Source organism: Aphelocoma coerulescens, chromosome 1A (genome assembly GCF_041296385.1).
Source record: "Aphelocoma coerulescens isolate FSJ_1873_10779 chromosome 1A, UR_Acoe_1.0, whole genome shotgun sequence".
In the NCBI taxonomy this organism is placed as follows: Eukaryota; Metazoa; Chordata; class Aves; order Passeriformes; family Corvidae; genus Aphelocoma; species Aphelocoma coerulescens.
This window is the reverse complement of record NC_091014.1, coordinates 58088688-58107364: the sequence shown is the minus strand read 5'-3', so window position 1 is coordinate 58107364 and position 18677 is coordinate 58088688. Positions and strand designations below refer to the sequence as shown.

The following is an 18677-nucleotide window of genomic DNA, read 5'->3' as shown; positions in this document are numbered from 1 at the left end:
GAGACTTCAGGTGCCAGTGTTCAAGCCACACTGATGTAGCACAGCTGTGTAACCTGGAGCAGGGTCCTGTGGGAACAGCTGGGAGAGGCTTTATCTGTGCTTCCACCCACACACCTCTCACCCTTTGGCTCCCAAGCTGCATTTAAGCTCAGGATTGTGCCTTAGTTTGCTTCTAGGCTGTGCTCTAGGTATAGCTGGCTTGGTTGAGGTGACTTCCTAATAAGTCTAATAAGGAAAAAACCTGTGGTGTTATCCTCTAAATTCATTTCAGGGTCCCAAAATAAGGTTCTCCCTTTGATTTAAGTAAATTTGGACATACAACCAATATTCAGATTTTACATTGATATAAACATGGCTTTCACAAAATTAATTAGATTTTTTTCTAACCAACATTCTTTTAGTATTTCTTTTCCAGGTACATTACATTTGTCCTAACATATGAAAAACAAAACCCAGAGATAACTAAAGTATACCTCCAGCTATTCACAGAGATCCTGGCCCTCCTTTCTGTACAGTTAACAGGTCTAGAATTCCTAGGCTACTGCAGTTTATTATGTCTCAGGAGGAATAGAGACTCTTTCTCCTGACATGAGTGCTGCTGAAAGGCTGTCTATCAACTTTCTCTGGCAGTAATGCAAAGTGCCTTTCTGGGACACAAGAAGAGAGAAGTCATGACATGTTTTCAAGAAGATGGCAATTTGTGTAACCACAAAAAATTTATTTTCCCTATTAAAAAGAGAAATACTTATTTAAAATACATGCACACATAAATACGTATGTGCAAAGAATAGCTGAAATATTTGAGAAATTACTCTTTCCAGTCTTAATTTCTCTATGAGGGGATAAACATATAAAGGCAGTGCTGAAAGGAGAGTACGATGATGAAGTATTTCGTAAAAGGAGGAGGAACAACAAACACAACGCAGCCGTGTGTGCACGTAAGGACCTGGCAGGGCTCATCTCTCGGCAGGCCACCAGGGCGAGCTCTCGCCCAGCAAATCCAGCCCTGCAGCTCCACCACTCTGGTTCTTCCCTCCTCCCGTGCTGCCCAGGCAGAGAAGGGCAAAAAAGAAAACACGTTATTTAAAGCTCAATGTCTTGTCTTCGAAACCTTCTATACCTTCATGTCTCTTTTGCGTTCTTGAGCAAAAACGAGTGCCAGCGGGCAAAAATGGTATTAGCCACAGAAACAGGTTGCTGCAGCTGTGGATTTCTAATGATATTGAAACTTACAGAGGTTTCACTATTTGAAGACTCAGGGAGAGCTTTATAATGACCAAAATATGGTTGTTTTATCTGTACAAAGATTCTTCTAGATACAAATCTTCACCTTAACTAATTTTGCCCTTAGAGGTAGGCTCCTTAAAATCCATTCTCTTCTGTGAGTTCCTCTATTGTAAAGATATACAGCACCAAACTTCAAAGAACATCTTGCAAATTTCAAAAATATTTGATGGGCAAGGACATGCCACAGATTACAGACTTTTCAACAGTTCCAGCTGCAGTGCAATCATCAGTCTCCAGAGGAATGGGATAAAGACAACTAAAACCCAAATAAATAATACCTGAAGAGCAAACACTTTCCTCCATAGTCCAAACAATAGTATTTTAATCCTGCTTGTATGTAGTTACTGTTAAAATTCTATATTTGGGAACCCAAAAATAGTTGGGTAATCAGTTTGAAAAGCTAGCTAATGGCAGCATTTTTTTCTGTTTCATATTCACACTCAGTCCCAGATACTGCAGAACATCTTATATAAGTGGCTATGTCTTCAGTTTGTGCTGTACCCACAGTATTTACTCCCTGGTGCAGACGCTGCAGAGGAAGGGAATATAAACTCTCCATGTATTGTTTAAAAAGATACCACTGAAGTTTGAATTATAGGGAATGCAGATAAGTAGCTCTTCATATTTCCAACGCATTATCATGGAAGAAAGACAGGACTCAATTTGGTGGTACCAACTTCAGACTGTATTCATTTTTCTCACATAAAATCACTTACATGACTTTTTCAAATACAGTATGGCCATAAATGGCTAATTAGCAGTGACACAAAGCATTTTAACTATCCATGAATAAAAATGTAACCTCCATTAGCTGCAGATTTCAATTTAACTGTATACTAAGAGAGGAGATACTATGACATTGCAAACTCATTGTTTAGTTTTAGGGCTTCCTTATGTTTGCACCTATGTACAATATCTTTGTCCTATGTAATCAACATCCCAGGTTCAGCTCACCACCATGAAAACCAGGATATCACCTTCTCTTAGCCATAAACTCCTGCTCTTTACCATGCTCTTGTCTGGTTCAGCCTGGACCTGATACAAGCTGATTTAACTACCAAGTATTTTCCGGGGCTAGAGAATTAAATCAGCTCAGGAAAGAGTCTGACAGAGCCAAAGCAGGACAGTGAAAGGAGGACTGGCTCTCTGTTACAGATGGAGCCCAGGAAGATTAGCTGGCTAATTTAGCTGGTTAAGTCCAATACCCACAGCTGGGTCTTATGAACTCCTCTCAGTTTATCTCCACAGCTATTTCTGTCAAGGTTATATTTCTTGCTAGTTCCAACTTTGAGTTGGAATCACGTGGCCTGCTTCAGAGAGGTGACTTACACACTGACACATGGATGGCCTGATAAGGTTGCATTCATTGGACTGGAGAGGGGCTCGCTCCGCTCTTTGCATGCAAGGAGGCACTGCCTGTATTCTATTCCTCTTATCACCACATGCTCCTGAATTTTTACTTAACAGAACAACACAGTGCTAAAATAGACTATTTCGATGGTTATGCATGCAATTATCAAAATATATCTAGCTGCTTTATAGAACTCTGTAATGCAGCTAAGTTGCTGAAGAACTATCACCACTTGACAGTTACATTTTCCCTCTGGTATTAAATCCTGAAAGGTGATACTCAGACTTCTTTTGAATGGCAGCAGTAGTCAGTGCAACTAAGAGCTTAAAAACTCCCTCAAGTTTTTTAAGTAGAAATTAAGCTGAAATTTTCTTCAATTTACAGCCTCCTTGTAAAGACAATAAACTTTCTTTCTGAGAGCATAAGTGCTCAGCTGCCTCATTCTTGCCTATCAGTTTTGTCCTGGGTAATCCAAATGGGTATTCATGAAAGCAAACAGTATAATCTACATCAAGCAATCAATGCTGCTAAACTCATTGCAGTTCTTACTAGTCTGGCCTTTAAATTCAACAGACAAACACAGATTGATCAGGTTTTGTATTTCCTTCAAAAGCAATGTTCTACACTGTATAATCATAGAGGCAAAGTAACCCATAAAATTTGAATTCCACAAAACTTAATCTAAAATCTCTGTTGGTTTAGCACAGTCAATAACAGAACTGGTTTGCATTCTTCCTATTCCAGTTACTAAAGTTCAAAATGATTGTCACAAAGCATTACATTTTCCTGCCTCCAGCAAAATGATGGCTAAAACAGAAATGCCAGAAAAATCTCCTAATGCAAGAATTCTACAAGAAGGAGATAACTACTCTGCTTATCTCTGTGTCCCTCGAATGCCTATCAACAGTTGTAAAGCAACATATCTCAGTCTGGGAATCATAGAGGCACAATTAGGAAATCAAAACCTGAACTGCTTGTAGATGAGTCTTAGAAAAAGATAAACTTTCTCTGTTTAGACTCCTGAATAATGAAATTGTATTTTCAAATAAGTAAGACTACTCTTTGGAAAATTATTCTCCAAGTTCAAGTCTCCACAAAAACCTGACAGGTGGGGTTTCTTTTACTTACAACCCTAACACTGACCTCTCACATTTATTTTTCACAGTCATTCTTACATACGTGTTGGAAGAGTAACCATCTTCTCATATAATTTGTGATATGTGAGGAACAGCTATTAAAACTGCAAATCATAGAGAAAAGCTTCATGAGTCTTTTTAGAGAGGTCGCAATTGAATTTTGCCTTCTTGTGCCGGTATTGGCTGGGATAGAGTTAATTTTATTCACAGTAGCTGGCACAGGGCTCTGGTATGGATTTGTGATGGAAACAGTGTTGATAACTCAGGGATGTTTTCATCGTTTCTGAGCAGTGCTTGCACAGAGTCAAGGCCTTCTCTGCCTCTTGCACCACTGCACCATCAAGGAGGTTGGAGGTGCACAAGGAGTTGGGAGGGGACACAACCAGGACAGCTGACCCCAATTTTCCCAAGGGACATTCCATGCCATGTGGTGCCATGCTCAGTGTATAGAGCTGGGGGAAGAAGGAGGAAGGGGAGGATGTTGGGAGTGATGGTGTTTGTCTTCCCCAGTCACTGTTATGTGTGCTGGGGCCCTGCCATCCTGGGGATGGCTGAACACCTGCCTACCCATGGGAAATGGTGAATTAATTCCTTGTTTTGCTTGCATGCAAGGCTTTCCCTTACCTCTTAAACTGTCTTTACTTCAGCCCATGAGTTCTCTCACTTTTACACTCCTTATTCTCTCCCCTAGCCCATGGGGAGGAGTGAAGAAGCAGCTGCACAGGACTTTGTTGCCAGCTTGGGTTAAAGCACAACACTTCATTAAGAAGAACCCAAAGATAACCATTCTTTACTGCAATAAAAAGGCTCCTTTCCAGTTCCATAAACATTAATTATTAGGACAAAAAGGTACAACACTGAGTTTTAAAGATGATAACCTTATTTTTGCCAAGACCTTCAGCTACTGATAGACTAAGCTCTGTGTTTGTGAAGTTGTAAACACAGTGAGGGCTTTTATATTTTGCATGGAACATCATAGATCAGTATCTTTCAAATACATTCCTCTCCAAGTACAAAGTTCATCAAATCATTGCTTGCAAGTTCGTTTTTTGGTATTTGGTGGGGTTTTTTTCCCCAATCTACTGTTAAACATGTAAGATGAAACAGGTGACTGGCACATGAAAGCCTGGGCAGATTTTTCAGGATGGTGAGGGTAGGTCATAAGTTATTTCAAGTAGCTTATTAACATAAGCTGTTAACAGCAATGCACAGCAGAAGTTGCACAGGCTGCATTTCATGTCCCAAGCTGCAACCCCTGCCAGGGACACTGAAAAAGCACGGGAAGGTCTCACCAGTGGAGCAGCGGGGCTCCCTTTCAGTGTGCCACAAATGGCAGCTGCCCTCACGCTGACCCTGCCCCGCAGGGTGGCACTGGGGGGGCAGGTCCCGTGTCCCCTCACACCTGAGGCAGCTGCTGGAGCCGCCACTCCACACGGGGAAGGTAGGGCCGTGCGTGGATAAACAAAGGCCCCAAGGGTAGTCTAAGGAGGGCTAACGAGCTCCTGGGAGAATGGTTGCCCTGATGAGCGCTGAAAACCCGGAGAACAGGGACACCTGGCAAACACTCGGCTTGGTTTATCCTCCACCAGCACTGGGAGTCCCCAAAGAGGCTCGGCTGAAGCCAGCCGGTTTCTCTCATGGCGGTGTGAGGCACTAGACACGCAGAGAGGCGCGGAGAGCCAAGGGCAGGGCACGACGACAACAGCGGGATCGTGAGGCCCCGAGTACCTGGCGGGGACCCTGTCATGGAGCCCCCCGCACAGCTCCCGCGCCGCCGCGGCAGAAGGCGCCACGGGGCACCGACCGCACGAACTACAGCTCCCGGCATGCAACGCGCAGCACCGGTGCATGCGCCCATCCGCGCTCCAGCCCCCACTCGGTGGGGCGGACAGCGGGATTCGCCAGTGCCGCCCTTCCCCTAACGGCGGCCCAGGCCTAGCGCTCGGGCCCGCTAGTTATAGCCTTAATCATGACTTTTCGCACCTCTTGGTACCCAGGGGTGCGGCCGCGACCGGAAGTGCCGTTGCCATAACACCCCGTCTCCCCAGTGAGCATCCCGGGTGTCCCCGGAAGCGGTCGGAGCGGGTGCTCCGTGTGGAGACGGTCCCTGTCGCTCCCGCGGCCGCGCCCCACGTGGTGCCGCCGTTAAACGCCGCAGATCATTCATTGCAGCGCCGCGCGGGGCCGCGCCGGCCACGCCACCCCGCGCACACCATTGGCCGAGCGCCGCCCCGCCCGCCAATCGGCGCCGGCCACGCTCCGACCGCAGGAAACCGCACATGGAAAGTCACGATTGGCGGCGACGGCTGCAGACCCCGCCTGCCCAGGCTTCCCATTGGCTGCGTGTTTGGCGTGGTGCGCTGCTATTGGTCGCACTGGCGCAGGCCCCCCCCACTCTGGGGTTCATAAGGCGGAGGGGGAGGGTCGCGGCCGCTCCAGCAGGATCGGCGGCGGCGCGGGTCGGGCTCGGGAGCGCGGGGCGGCGACGCTGGGGGCTCTTCTCTTGTCACCGCGGCCGCCATGAAGTCCGTGTGGGCGCTCGCTCTGGCCGGTGTGCTGCTCCTGGCCGGTGAGTGCCCGCGGGCTTCTAGAAGGTTCTGGCGGAGGGGTGTCGGGGTCCCGGCCAACAGGCCCCACCCCCACCCGCCTTCCCCCGCCGTGTGCTGGGGCGAGGGGGACGGAGGCCGCTGAGGGGAGGTGGGGTGTCGGGCGGGACCCCTGGCTCTGCCCCGCGGGGAGGGGAAGCGGTGCTCGGGCCCTCGCCTGCTCTGCCCGAGCCTGGCCCTCTCCGGCGGGGGGAGGGGGCCGCGCGGCTCATGCGCTGTCACGGGCGGGGGCGGAGGGTGGGAGCGGGCCTCCGCTTGCCCCTCTCGCGTGTCTCCGGTTGGGCTGAACTCCCCTGGGGAGGGGGACTGGAGGGGCAGAGCTGAGCCTAAAGTCGTGGGGCGGGGTGAGCGGAGAAGTTGGGTGGTGTAGCATGGAGATCGGGTTCAGAGCGCTGGTTTCCTTGTTTTCCCAGTGTCGGTCAGAGCCGATGAGGTGGATGTAGATGGGACCGTGGAAGATGACTTGGGCAAAAGCAGAGAAGGGTCTCGAACGGATGATGAAGTTGTTCAGAGGTTGGTATCTGAGGCGTCCTGGTTTTGGAAGGGTCAGTCTGAGCACCAGTTATGCCTTAGGCCTCAGAAGCAGGGAAGGAACGCTATTCAAAAGAGAGATCCCGTCTGCTGGAGGAAATAAAACATTTCTGGAAAAGACTGTTTTTCCTTCTAAACAGAAACGAGCTTGAGAACTTGGATTCAGAAAAGTTCAACTTGTTTTTGTCAAATATCGATAACTGTTAATTGGGGTTTACTTGTGCATGTCATAAATGGTGTCAGTTTAGTGCCTGGGGATGAAATCGCTCTATGCCCATGAAATGCCCCACCTGTGAGGTGCACCACATGCTGAGGATTGCAGTGGCTTTAACATTACCTGTATTATTCCCTGAGTTTTTAATGAAAAAAGTCTCACTTGCAAGCATGAGTTTTCACTCAAGTTTTGAATTAAGGTTATGCAGTTGAGGATGGCTATTCTTGGCACTTGACTCACTTGATCATGTAATTTTGTGCTACATCAGCAATTAAGCGTTTTTGCTGTTGCTTTGTGATAAAATTAGTGATGCTCTTTGTGGACAAGATTCCTTGATAGGTTTTTCATTGTCCTAACAGAGAGGAAGAAGCTATCCAGCTAGATGGCCTAAATGCATCCCAGATCAAAGAAATCAGAGAAAAATCTGAGAAGTTTGCATTTCAAGCAGAAGTGAACAGAATGATGAAGTTAATTATCAATTCTTTGTATAAAAATAAAGAGGTTAGTGCCTTTATCTGCAGCTCATGCTAGAATTTTGGAAGGGTGTGTGTCTCCTGGCATTCCTGACTACTGGCTTCTGTTTCAGATTTTCTTGCGGGAACTTATTTCAAATGCTTCAGATGCTTTAGATAAGATACGGTTGATATCATTAACTGATGAAAATGCTCTCGCTGGCAATGAGGAACTTACAGTCAAAATCAAGGTAAGAAGCATTAGATATGAACATCTCTTTTAGAGAAGTGGTGGAGTAATGTAAAAAGATTAAATCTCATTAAATCTCAGTCCTTGCATCATTAAATCTCAATCTTTGGCTTAATGCTGATGCAAATATACAGTAGGACCACATGAGGACCTTTGCAATTAACTTTATCAAAGACTACTCCTCTTTTAATGGTAAAAGTACATTTCTGGTTTAATAAAGAGCAATTGAAGTATTGGAGTACTTTGAAGGAAGATCTTTCTCATTTCTGGTTACTGCAAATTCAATTTATTGTAGCCAGGCATGGTTGAATTTGAATAACTGCTATGTAGCACTTTTCTTCAGCATGTAGTAAGGTTCAGAGTGAAGTCAAACTTCATTTTCCTCTTTTTTTTTCCAGTGTGATAAAGAGAAGAACATGCTTCATGTTACAGATACGGGTATTGGCATGACAAAGGAGGAGTTAGTTAAAAACCTGGGTACCATTGCAAAGTCTGGTACAAGTGAATTCTTAAACAAGATGACTGAAATGCAGGATGATAGCCAGTCAACATCTGAGTTAATTGGCCAGTTTGGTGTTGGCTTTTATTCTGCTTTCTTAGTAGCAGACAGAGTTATTGTCACATCGAAACACAACAATGATACTCAGCATATTTGGGAGTCAGATTCAAATGAGTTCTCTGTGATCAATGACCCAAGAGGGAACACCTTAGGCCGTGGCACAACCATAACGTAAGTATTAAGTTTCTTTAGTTTTAAAATAGAAAAGGTTGTGTGGGTACACTTTTCTTATTGGAATATGTGAGTGACTTTAGCTTTGTGACTAATTTAATTCTTATAATACAGCTTTATTCAGTTTAATAGAAACATGCAAAATATAAACTGCAGCCAAAAAGAAATGTAGTTCACTTCATGTTCTGTTTGATGAGCTAACAAAACTATGAATGTCTTGACAACTGTCACCAAGTAATTCCAGATAGTTCAGCTGCCTTCAGGCTCATTCAGTCCCTCAGCACAATTCTGGCCTGGCAAAACCTGTACAGGGGCTGTAGAGCTTTGTCTTGGAAACTAGCTGCTGTTCATATACCAGTGAGGCTGATCTGATGCAAATTTCAGACTAGAGGTAGTTTGCCAGTCCTATTTTCATTGCTTTCATGAGCAGGTAAATTTATTTGGCCTGGGTTTAGAGGATGTCTTTCTGGAGGTGGCACTTGGTGTAAAAAAAGTTGATCTTGGTGCTCTAGTTTGAGGTAAAGCCCATGAGGGTGCATCAAGATCCTGATAAGTATTGATACAATTTGCTGCTTTCATTTAAACTTTTGATGATTGTGTTCTGCCTCAGTCAGTGAAAACAACTGCTAGTTGAGTAAGGATTGTATTTTTTTAAGATACTTGGAGTTGTACTAATAAAAGCTCACTTGCATAAATATGAATTGCTACAACTGCAGCAAAAATCACAGATTGTTCTGAATTGGGACCCACAAGGATCATCAACTCCACCTCTTAAATGAATGGCCCATATGCAAGTCAACCCCCAATCTTGGTTATTAGCACCATGCTCTGGCTCAGTTGGTCAATCTCAGTGGCATAAGAAATGTATGTCTTGCTATGAACTGTCAAAATATATGTCCAGCACTTTAAAAGGTTTGGTTGGGGTTTTGTTTTTTTTTATTTAGCCTTGTCTTGAAGGAAGAAGCATCTGATTACCTTGAGCTGGACACTGTTAAAAATCTAGTGAAGAAATATTCCCAGTTCATAAACTTCCCCATATATGTGTGGAGCAGCAAGGTAAGTGTATTTAACTGAGTATTGCACAGTGTAAGCTTTGGTTATGACAGCTGTCTGGCCAGATCTTTCATGAAGGCTGAGGTCCTGTCATAGAGCTGCCACTTGTCTAATTTCTAAAATTCTTTTGTTCCTGACTTCTTGGCTAGTGTTTTACTAGTTATTTTTTCTCTAAATGCTAGTCTGTTGCTAAAATCACAAACTTTAAAGGAGCTTGGTTTTATTCTGACTCAAAGAAGATTATCAAAGGAAAAACACTGCTAATTACTTAGATGGATCTTTCTTACACTGGCTTTGGTAGATGGAAGCTTTGTTAAGCTCTCAAGCAGAATCATGGCTAGGTATCCTGAAAAAAACAGAGCAGTGTCTTAGGCCTGTTGGGATCTTTTCTTGGTGTAGCACCAACTTAAAATCCACCAAGTCTTTGATCAGCATTATGTGTAAAGCATTGAAAAACTTGAATTTGAGTATGGTGATCTTACAGTGTATTGAAGGGAAGTATGCGTTAATGAAAAATGCAACTGAAAAATATTACCTACAGAGAAGTTTGCAACAGAAAAATAGCAGAAGTCAGGCTAGTGCTGTGAGATTAAGCTTTTTGAGAGACTACTAGAACATACCTAGTAGGAAATCAAGGTGTTCAAATCCCCACCTTCAGTTGTCTCTTTAGACAGAGACTGTTGAAGAACCCATTGAAGAGGAGGAAGCAAAGGAGAAAGAAGAAGAAACAGATGATGAAGCAGCAGTTGAAGAAGAGGAGGAAGAAAAGAAGCCAAAAACTAAGAAGGTAAGCTTTGTTAGACTTGGGGTCCTGCAACTCATGTCAGATAGATGGCAATTTTCCTAGGTAGCCTTGCAGAGGTGCATTTCCGTAGTGTGTGCTTTCAAGAAACAAATCCTTTTAAAGTGAGATGCGAGGAAAGAAGATTGTAAATGAAACAGACTTAGGTAGAAGTCAGGCAGATGATTGGCAGTAGCCTTGTGAAGCTGTGGTCACAGCTAATTATAGGTACTTGCATGAACTGCTTGAAATGGTAGTGGAATTCTGTAATCTGACACTGTTGACAAGTTTAAATTTAATATACTCTGCTGGGAAGATTTTTCCAGAGTGGCATTAGAACAGAAATACTGGTACTCAGTGAATGTGTTAAATACACATGGAGCACACTACAATGTAGACTAAAGTTTTGTTCCCATGTGTTGCACTCGTGTATACTTAAAATGAGAATGTCCAGGCCATTGCATAGCTTTATAGATTAGAAAGAGCATGTTTGGGATTTTTACCTGCTATTTTGTTTTGGCTTCAGTGGAGTGCCCTTAATTGGCCAAGCATGAAGTAAAAGAATGAGTGTTTTTTATACTGTGGTGTTTATTTACCTAGGTCGAAAAGACTGTGTGGGATTGGGAGCTTATGAATGACATAAAACCAATCTGGCAGAGACCATCTAAAGAAGTTGAAGAAGATGAATACAAAGCTTTTTACAAAACCTTTTCCAAGGTAAGCTCTGGGCCTCAAGATAATTCCAAAGGAAGAGGTTTGCTGTAGTATGTCTTGCTATGTAAATAAAATAATGCTTATGGATGGGCTGTTTCTGAAGAATTAATTAATAGCTGTCAGTAGATGGAACTGCAGAGAGCCTGGAAGGTATAACGTCTCAGTCAGAGTTAATCTTTTTTCCAGAGAGAAGGTACTGCCACCCAAGTGTTGATTAGTCTAGGTTTGGGAAGTATTATGTTGCAGCATGTGGCGCTTACTGATGTGTTTAAATGTTGACAGGAAAATTTGTATTTAGTCAAGAGGGTTGTGGTGCTTGTTGCACGTGGTGGAAGAAAGAGGGAGACAGAGTTTCCTAGAAGTGTTACCTTTGTATCATGTGGTGTGATGATAATCTATTGGTTATGTGCCTGTTGGTAACTTACTAGCAACTGACTTGCTAAAATCCAGCAAAACTTGGAAGGTTTCCAGGAAGGTTATTTTTACATGAGTAACTCTGCTCTCGTAACTTTTGTCTCCATTATAGACTAACAAAGCATGGCTATGTGGATTAGTTCTTAAATAATTGCACTTATTTGCCAAAATCATGTTATTAGAAACATATTAACTCACTGGTATTTTCCCCACGTCAATTAAAAGCATTCTCTCTTCACAGGAACATGATGACCCAATGGCATACATCCACTTCACTGCTGAAGGGGAAGTAACTTTCAAATCCATCTTGTTTGTTCCTAATTCTGCTCCACGTGGACTGTTTGATGAATACGGATCCAAAAAAAGTGATTTCATTAAGGTAGGACAGGAAAGTGTGTGGTTATGGTTTTGTGGAAAAGAAAAACAAAAACCCTAAAGTAACTTGACTGCTCTCTCCTCTTGTAATTCAGCTGTACGTTCGAAGAGTGTTCATCACTGATGACTTCCATGACATGATGCCCAAATATCTTAACTTTGTTAAGGGTGTTGTAAGTATTATATATCTTACTTGCATTTAATTTTTTTTATGTTTAAATACTGCCAGGTATACTTAAAATTTTCTTTTTCAATTAGGTGGATTCTGATGATCTTCCTTTGAATGTATCCCGTGAAACACTTCAGCAGCATAAATTGTTAAAAGTAAGCTAATTGTTTTTAATTAAAACAATTAAATTCTTTCATTGATAGCAGTAAGATTTAGAAGACTTAATAGCATGATGAATTTTGGTACATGACTCTGAAATTAACATAAAGGAAACTCAGGTATTGCTGTTTCCAGATTACCTCTGTCTATGTCAGATCAGGGATACAAAGTGGAATCTATTCTTTGTAATGAGGTTGCAATGAGGGCTCTTCCAAATACTTACTGTTGTAACTCAGTATTGTTGCATTTTTTAGGTGATCAGAAAGAAACTTGTTCGCAAAACTCTTGATATGATCAAGAAAATTGCGGAGGAAAAATACAATGACACATTCTGGAAAGAGTTTGGTACTAATGTGAAGCTTGGCGTTATTGAGGATCACTCCAATCGTACACGACTCGCTAAACTTCTGCGCTTCCAGTCTTCTCATCATGAAAGTAACCTCACCAGCCTGGATCAGTATGTGGAAAGAATGAAGGAGAAGCAAGACAAAATCTATTTCATGGCTGGTGCTAGCAGAAAGGAGGTATGTGAGAGTGAAAGAAAGAGGGAAAAGGGGTACAGTATATTATAGCTTGTAGTTTTAGTACCATAAACATTGTGAATTGTGTATTTATGGAAAACATGGAGACTCCATGCTTATGTTACTCCTGCAGTTCAGTTTTTCTGGTACCAGTATTTGTCAGATAGTTGTACAGGTTTTGGTAACTGTTGATACCAATGCAATTAAACTGACATCCCAAATGTTTTCATCCTAGGCTGAGTCCTCACCATTTGTTGAGCGTCTGCTGAAAAAGGGTTATGAAGTGATCTATCTGACTGAACCTGTAGATGAATATTGTATTCAGGCTTTGCCAGAGTTTGATGGCAAGAGGTTCCAGAATGTAGCAAAAGAAGGAGTTAAGTTTGAAGAAAGTGAAAAGTCTAAAGAGAGTCGGGAAGCCTTGGAAAAGGAATTTGAGCCACTCTTAAACTGGATGAAAGACAAAGCTCTAAAAGACAAGGTAAAATACTGTGTTATTTGTAATGATTATTTTTACTTGCTGTACTTGCTACAATGTACCTTGTAGATTATTTGAACACAGATTTGACAGTAGCTTCTCTGCCTTCATGGGTAAACCTTTATGGATAATACCTTTATTCAGGAAGACAATGAGTTAGACTGTCATCTTAGACGTTTTTCAGAAATTCTTGAATTGACAGGGAAGTTCAGAGTTGTTTACTTTATTTACTTTATTCACTGTATAAGTTCTGTGAACTAACATTAAAGTGTTTTGGGGTTTTTTTCTACAGATTGAAAAAGCTGTGCTATCTCAACGTTTAACCCAGTCTCCATGTGCTCTTGTGGCTAGTCAGTATGGATGGTCTGGTAACATGGAAAGAATCATGAAGGCTCAAGCTTACCAGACTGGGAAGGATATATCTACAAAGTAAGCTTCCAGTTCTGTAGCAGCAGACATGAAATGCAGTTGACTGCCTCCCGTGCTTGGTTTGCCTGTAACAAGCTTCCACCTGGTTCAGATGATCCTAAGTGTTTTAAAGGTCATTTTACAACCAAGTTAATCTTCATTATAGCCTTACATTGTTATTTCCAAGCCCAATATGTAAAGCTGCCTGGTGAGCAAGACTAATCAGTGGCATTTGGTATCTGTCATTTGGTGACAAGATGAACTTAGTAATTTGAATGCTTTCCATAGTTGCACAAGTATTAAACAGGGGGAATACACTTGTTACTGTGACTGTAACCAGTGTTTGTGGATTTAAAGATATAATTGGGTCCTGTACTTTGAAACTTAGTGCTGCAATTTTTCTTCTCAGTTACTATGCCAGCCAAAAGAAGACATTTGAAATTAACCCCAGGCATCCACTGATCAAGGACATGCTGAGGCGAGTCAAGGTAAATAAATAACAGTAGTGAAACATTGACTGACTTTGCTGCATACAACCTGCTTTAACAAGTCTGTTTTGATTTTCTTGTGTTCTTCCATGTTAGGAAAATGAAGATGACAAAACTGTTTCAGATCTTGCAGTGGTATTGTTTGAAACTGCAACTCTGAGATCAGGATATATGTTGCCAGACACTAAGGAATATGGAGACAGAATAGAAAGGATGCTTCGTTTGAGTTTAAACATTGACCTGGATGCAAAGGTTAGTTTGTCTTCCACTTGGGGCTGATAATTGACTTACTGTTGCTCCATCTTAAAAAGCGCAGCTGCTTGATTTACTTGCACAAAATTAAATGTATCCAGCGTCCTGCACTTAAGTGGGCCACCAAAAGTCCAGCCATGAGGCTGTACTTAATACTCATGTTCTCCCTTCCTTGCTCTTCTTTGTAGTTTCTTGAGATTCTGCTATTTCATTATGCTTCTCAAGTATTGTCCTGTCCTTAATAAAAAAAAATACAGGAGTAAATTGGGCACACAGGCCTTTGACCCCTATCTCTAATGGAGAAATTAAGTGGGTGTAAGTAATCCAGGTTCTCATAATGCTGTGCAAGAACTGCTGGCTGTTTTGCTGGAGTGGATCAGTGCTAGACAGGTCTTACTTTTTCCTTCAGGTAGCTGGTGGCAAATGTTAGGAACTGGTAGTGAATTCTTCCATAGCCTGTATTTAGCTAGTGCACAACTAGTTGAAAAACCTAAGCAAGTAAAGCAAATTGCTTGTGACCTTTGTGTACAGGTGGATGAGGAACCTGAAGAGCCTGAAGATACAGCTGAGGAGGCAGAGCAGGATGAAGAGGAAGTGGATGCTGATGCTGAGGACAGTGAAACACAGAAGGTAGGGTCTCAAGTTTGATGCTTTCTTGCCAATATTTATGTGCAGCTTTGCCTGTGGGTGCTACCTGGCAATAAAGTTGTTCACTTTGCCTTTCATGACACTAGATTTTAGTGTGAGGTGTTCCAGGCTTTTCTTGAAGGGAAAAAAACCTGCAATACAAATTCATTATTAAATTATATTGTGAAAAGATAACACCTTAGATATGTTCAAAACTGGAGCTAAATTATGCTTAAGAGATTGTAAAAGTGCCCTGTGGCAAGAAAATGGCAGCAAATCCTCTAGTGAAGACAATTATCTGTGGTATTTCCACAGCTTGTGGGCAAAAACATGAACAAATCAGCAAGAGTATAGTTTTAAATGGTTACAAGTAGAGGCTTGGAACAACACTCCAGACAACACCATTGCTTCTAAACAGTTCACCTATCATGTGAAGTCAGCCTTCACTTAGCTCATGTCTGCAGTTTTAATGATGGATATGCTGAACTCTTCTAATATCATAGCTTCAATACTAACTTGTAAAGTTGTTGTGAGGTCCCAACTGGGCCTGCTTTCTTGGGTTGCTTTTGGAAAAGACCTGCAAGATGATGTCCTGTGACTTATGCAAATATATAGCTTATAGCAATGTGATTTCCTACTGTTAAATGTCAGATTAGGTAAGAATGAATTTGAGGAGCAGTATTTATTGTACTATACCTACTTAATTTTGATGTCACTCCCTGTTAAGTTTGCACAGCAGTATAACCTGCAATGACAGTAATACAAATTTCTGTTCTTCTCGGGCAATTCTTGTAGCCTTTTTCTGCTTTCAAAAAGTAACATTTTGATTCTCTTTTTGTCTTCACAGGAATCCACAGATGTGAAAGATGAACTGTAAACTGCACTCAACTACTGTCCTGCATTGGGGGGTTAAGAGGGAATGTGAACTAGATTGTTTTGGTTTTTTCCACTGTAAAATGTTGAGGGATGGTATGGGGTTTTAAAGGGTAAAGGAGGTTTTTTTTTTAAGTTCACTTTTCTAAAAACATTCCTCATGAATGTAAATTTGTATTATTTAACTGACTTGGTGTAAAATCTTGTCATGTACAAAATAAAATGTTCCCAAACACCACCAACTCTAAATTTATACATAGCAAGCTCATCTTGTGGGCTGGCAGAAAGAAATTAAGGTATGGTCCTGCATGTTCAGGTTCTTTGTGCAAACAGGCTCTTTGTGACAGTCCTTGGGCCTTTCTGTGCTGGCACAGCCACACCTACTTGTGTAGTGTCTGCCTGTGGCTGGGATTTATTTTTACAAACCTGCTGTGCTGCTTAGCCAAGTACACCTGGTATCTGAGAGCTGTACTGAACTTGCTAATTGAAACAAGTATTTGAGTTAGGCATCCCCTGCAAGCCTAAGGAAGAGGAGATAGGGTGTTTAAAGATGGCATTGGAAGTTGAAGGCCTGCCAGCTTGTGCTGGAGTCTGAGACTTGACTCCATAGAATATGCAGCAGAAGCTTTACAGATGAGGGGGGAAAAAACATCTCCTTTGACTAAATATGTGGACAAGTCCCACCAGAACTGTCTTACTGCCTGTGAGCTGGCACCATCCTCCATGGCACTTGGAAACCGTGCCTTTGACTTGTGTCACTACAGCAGTTCTGTTTTCTACGGGTATTTTTTAAAGGTGGAAGTTCTTTTCACATATTCTTAATGCTGTTACTCCTAGACATTTTAACTCTTGTTCTAGGTCTCTGTAGTATGGCAAAGTACTGGAGATACTTAATGTGACTGAAGCTAAATCTGGTTAGTTGTAGACATGTTGAACTTCTATTCATTATGTTAACTTTATCTAATGGTTGGATGAAGCACTACACTGTCTCACTTGTGCCTCTACTTTGAAACATCTTCACAGACGTGGTGGAAAGTGTTTACATTGAGGGTTTTGGGATTTTTTTTGCCTTTTTCTGTGGAAGAAGGACATAGGAGTGATGCTTCTGCACAGTGATTCTACTCAACCAATCTCTTCTGTTTTGTTAACAGAACTTCTGTGAAGTTACAAGTTTCTGCAGTCTGAAGCAAAATAAGTTTTCTTATTAGGTGAGGGCACTAAACACTGACCTGAAGAACTTGCTTTTCATTTACTAGGTTTCTCTATTGCCCAAAATATGCCATCTATCAGTGTGGTTATTGTGTTAGGGTTTAGCAAGTTGTAATTTAGTATGCTGTTTGAGACATCAAGGAAAGGAAGCTTAGTTTGGGGGGGGTCTGGTTCTGCTCACTGCAGTTGTATCCTAGAGCAGAGCCTTTTGTTACTGGCCCAGGCTGAGTGTTCTGAGTGTCAGCAGCTGCCAGGGTCAGCTTTAGTAGCAGCCTTAGGCAGTAAGTTACTGACCAGGGCAGGTGCACCATTTCTTGGGGCACTTTCCACTTACTATAGCAGTGCAACTTTGTGCTCTGTAGCAATCAACCTCCTAAAGTATCACTTATTTTTAGTGATGCACTCAGAAATCTATCATTACTACCCACACCTCACTATTTGACCTCTTGAGTAGCAAGTGTCGCTCACACCTCCTGTATGGTTGGGAATGATTTTGCCTAACAAACCAAAGGGGAATATTGGAAGTGTAGGGTGGCCTCCTCCAGTATTCTTAATCTGTAAATTACTTGTAGATTTAAGCAATCTTCATTCTGTTGTATAGCTGAGTTCTTATTGCTTTGATTGGCTTGAGGGTGACAAAACTTGATTATATTTCAGAAATAATAAAGAGCACATTTGAGAGTCATGCTTTGTGCTTCTTCATATACTTCAGCTGAGGGTATCATGTGCAACATAGCTGTGGTCCAGCTGCTTTCTCTACACCCTGGAGTGACAAGTGTTTGCTATTAATAAGCACAAAATGCACTTGTAAGTTTACCTTTTTTTTTTTTCTGTCAGCTCTGAAGCAAAATGGTGTCAGTATGGGAAGTGTTTCCTGCTTTTCTCAGTGTTTCAGTTGTGCTTATTCTGGGGCTGTCACCTCTGCTGTTAAAACTTGGTGTATTGTCAGCTTTGCTGTTCCTAGATGGGCACTAATGAGGATATTTCCCTTGGTGCTAGAACAGGCTGAGCTCCCTGCTGCTCAGTTTTCAGTAGCAGCAGGATACACTTCGAAATCCAAGCCTAATTAGTAGAAACTTCCCTCCGTAGCCTTTAGATCTGAAAACTTTAGAAAATAGAGAGAAATGCATCTTTTATGTCAGAAATCAACAACATAAGAGGTGATGGTCTGACAAAGTGTGAGTAACAGTGCAGAGGCTGGTGAATTCTGGCTTGTTAAAGGGAACATCCAAAAACTGCTGTTCCTGCCCCATTTAGAACAGAAAATACTGCTGAACTGTCCCATTTTCTGTTCAATAAACTTTATCTTCTGCTGAAGTGGAAGGTTGCCAATCTCAGCTTTGTTTAGGTGCAGTAAAGGAAAAAGTCTTTTCACCAGAAGTGGGCCTATTAAGATGTTCTCATGGATTTTGTTTGGGCTTAACATCTGTGTTTTACTAGAGCCTTTCTCTCAATGCCTGCTGTCATTGATAAAAGTGCCTGAGAGAGAGGATGTGATGTAGTTACATAGTAAGTGCACACATGGGCACACAAGAGCAGGAGAGGAGCTCATCCCACCAACAGCTGTAAAACTGGGTGAGAGCAGACACACACACATGT

General features: G+C 42.2%; 1 protein-coding gene across 1 annotated transcript; it reads left to right on the top strand.

Moving 5' to 3' along the window:
* Window positions 1–6207: 6207 nt before the first annotated feature.
* Window positions 6208–16107, top strand: HSP90B1 (heat shock protein 90 beta family member 1). Its single transcript, XM_069002979.1, has 18 exons — window positions 6208–6343; window positions 6794–6893; window positions 7485–7626; window positions 7712–7828; window positions 8226–8557; window positions 9502–9613; window positions 10281–10397; window positions 10992–11108; window positions 11761–11898; window positions 11990–12067; window positions 12153–12218; window positions 12477–12746; window positions 12979–13224; window positions 13514–13650; window positions 14039–14117; window positions 14214–14369; window positions 14901–14999; window positions 15844–16107. The coding sequence occupies exons 1-18, from the start codon at window positions 6295–6297 to the stop codon at window positions 15871–15873; spliced, it is 2385 nt and encodes a 794-aa protein (XP_068859080.1). The 5' UTR covers window positions 6208–6294; the 3' UTR covers window positions 15874–16107.
* The last annotated feature ends 2570 nt before the right edge of the window (window positions 16108–18677 follow it).

Excerpts from the sequence above, each read along its gene's own strand:
- HSP90B1 (XM_069002979.1), top strand. The coding sequence starts at position 6,295 with ATGAAGTCCGTGTGGGCGCTCGCTCTGGCCGGTGTGCTGCTCCTGGCC. Across the intron at positions 6,894-7,484 it reads GATGATGAAGTTGTTCAGAG|AGAGGAAGAAGCTATCCAGC; the intron begins GTTGGTATCTGA and ends TTGTCCTAACAG. Across the intron at positions 14,370-14,900 it reads ACATTGACCTGGATGCAAAG|GTGGATGAGGAACCTGAAGA; the intron begins GTTAGTTTGTCT and ends CTTTGTGTACAG.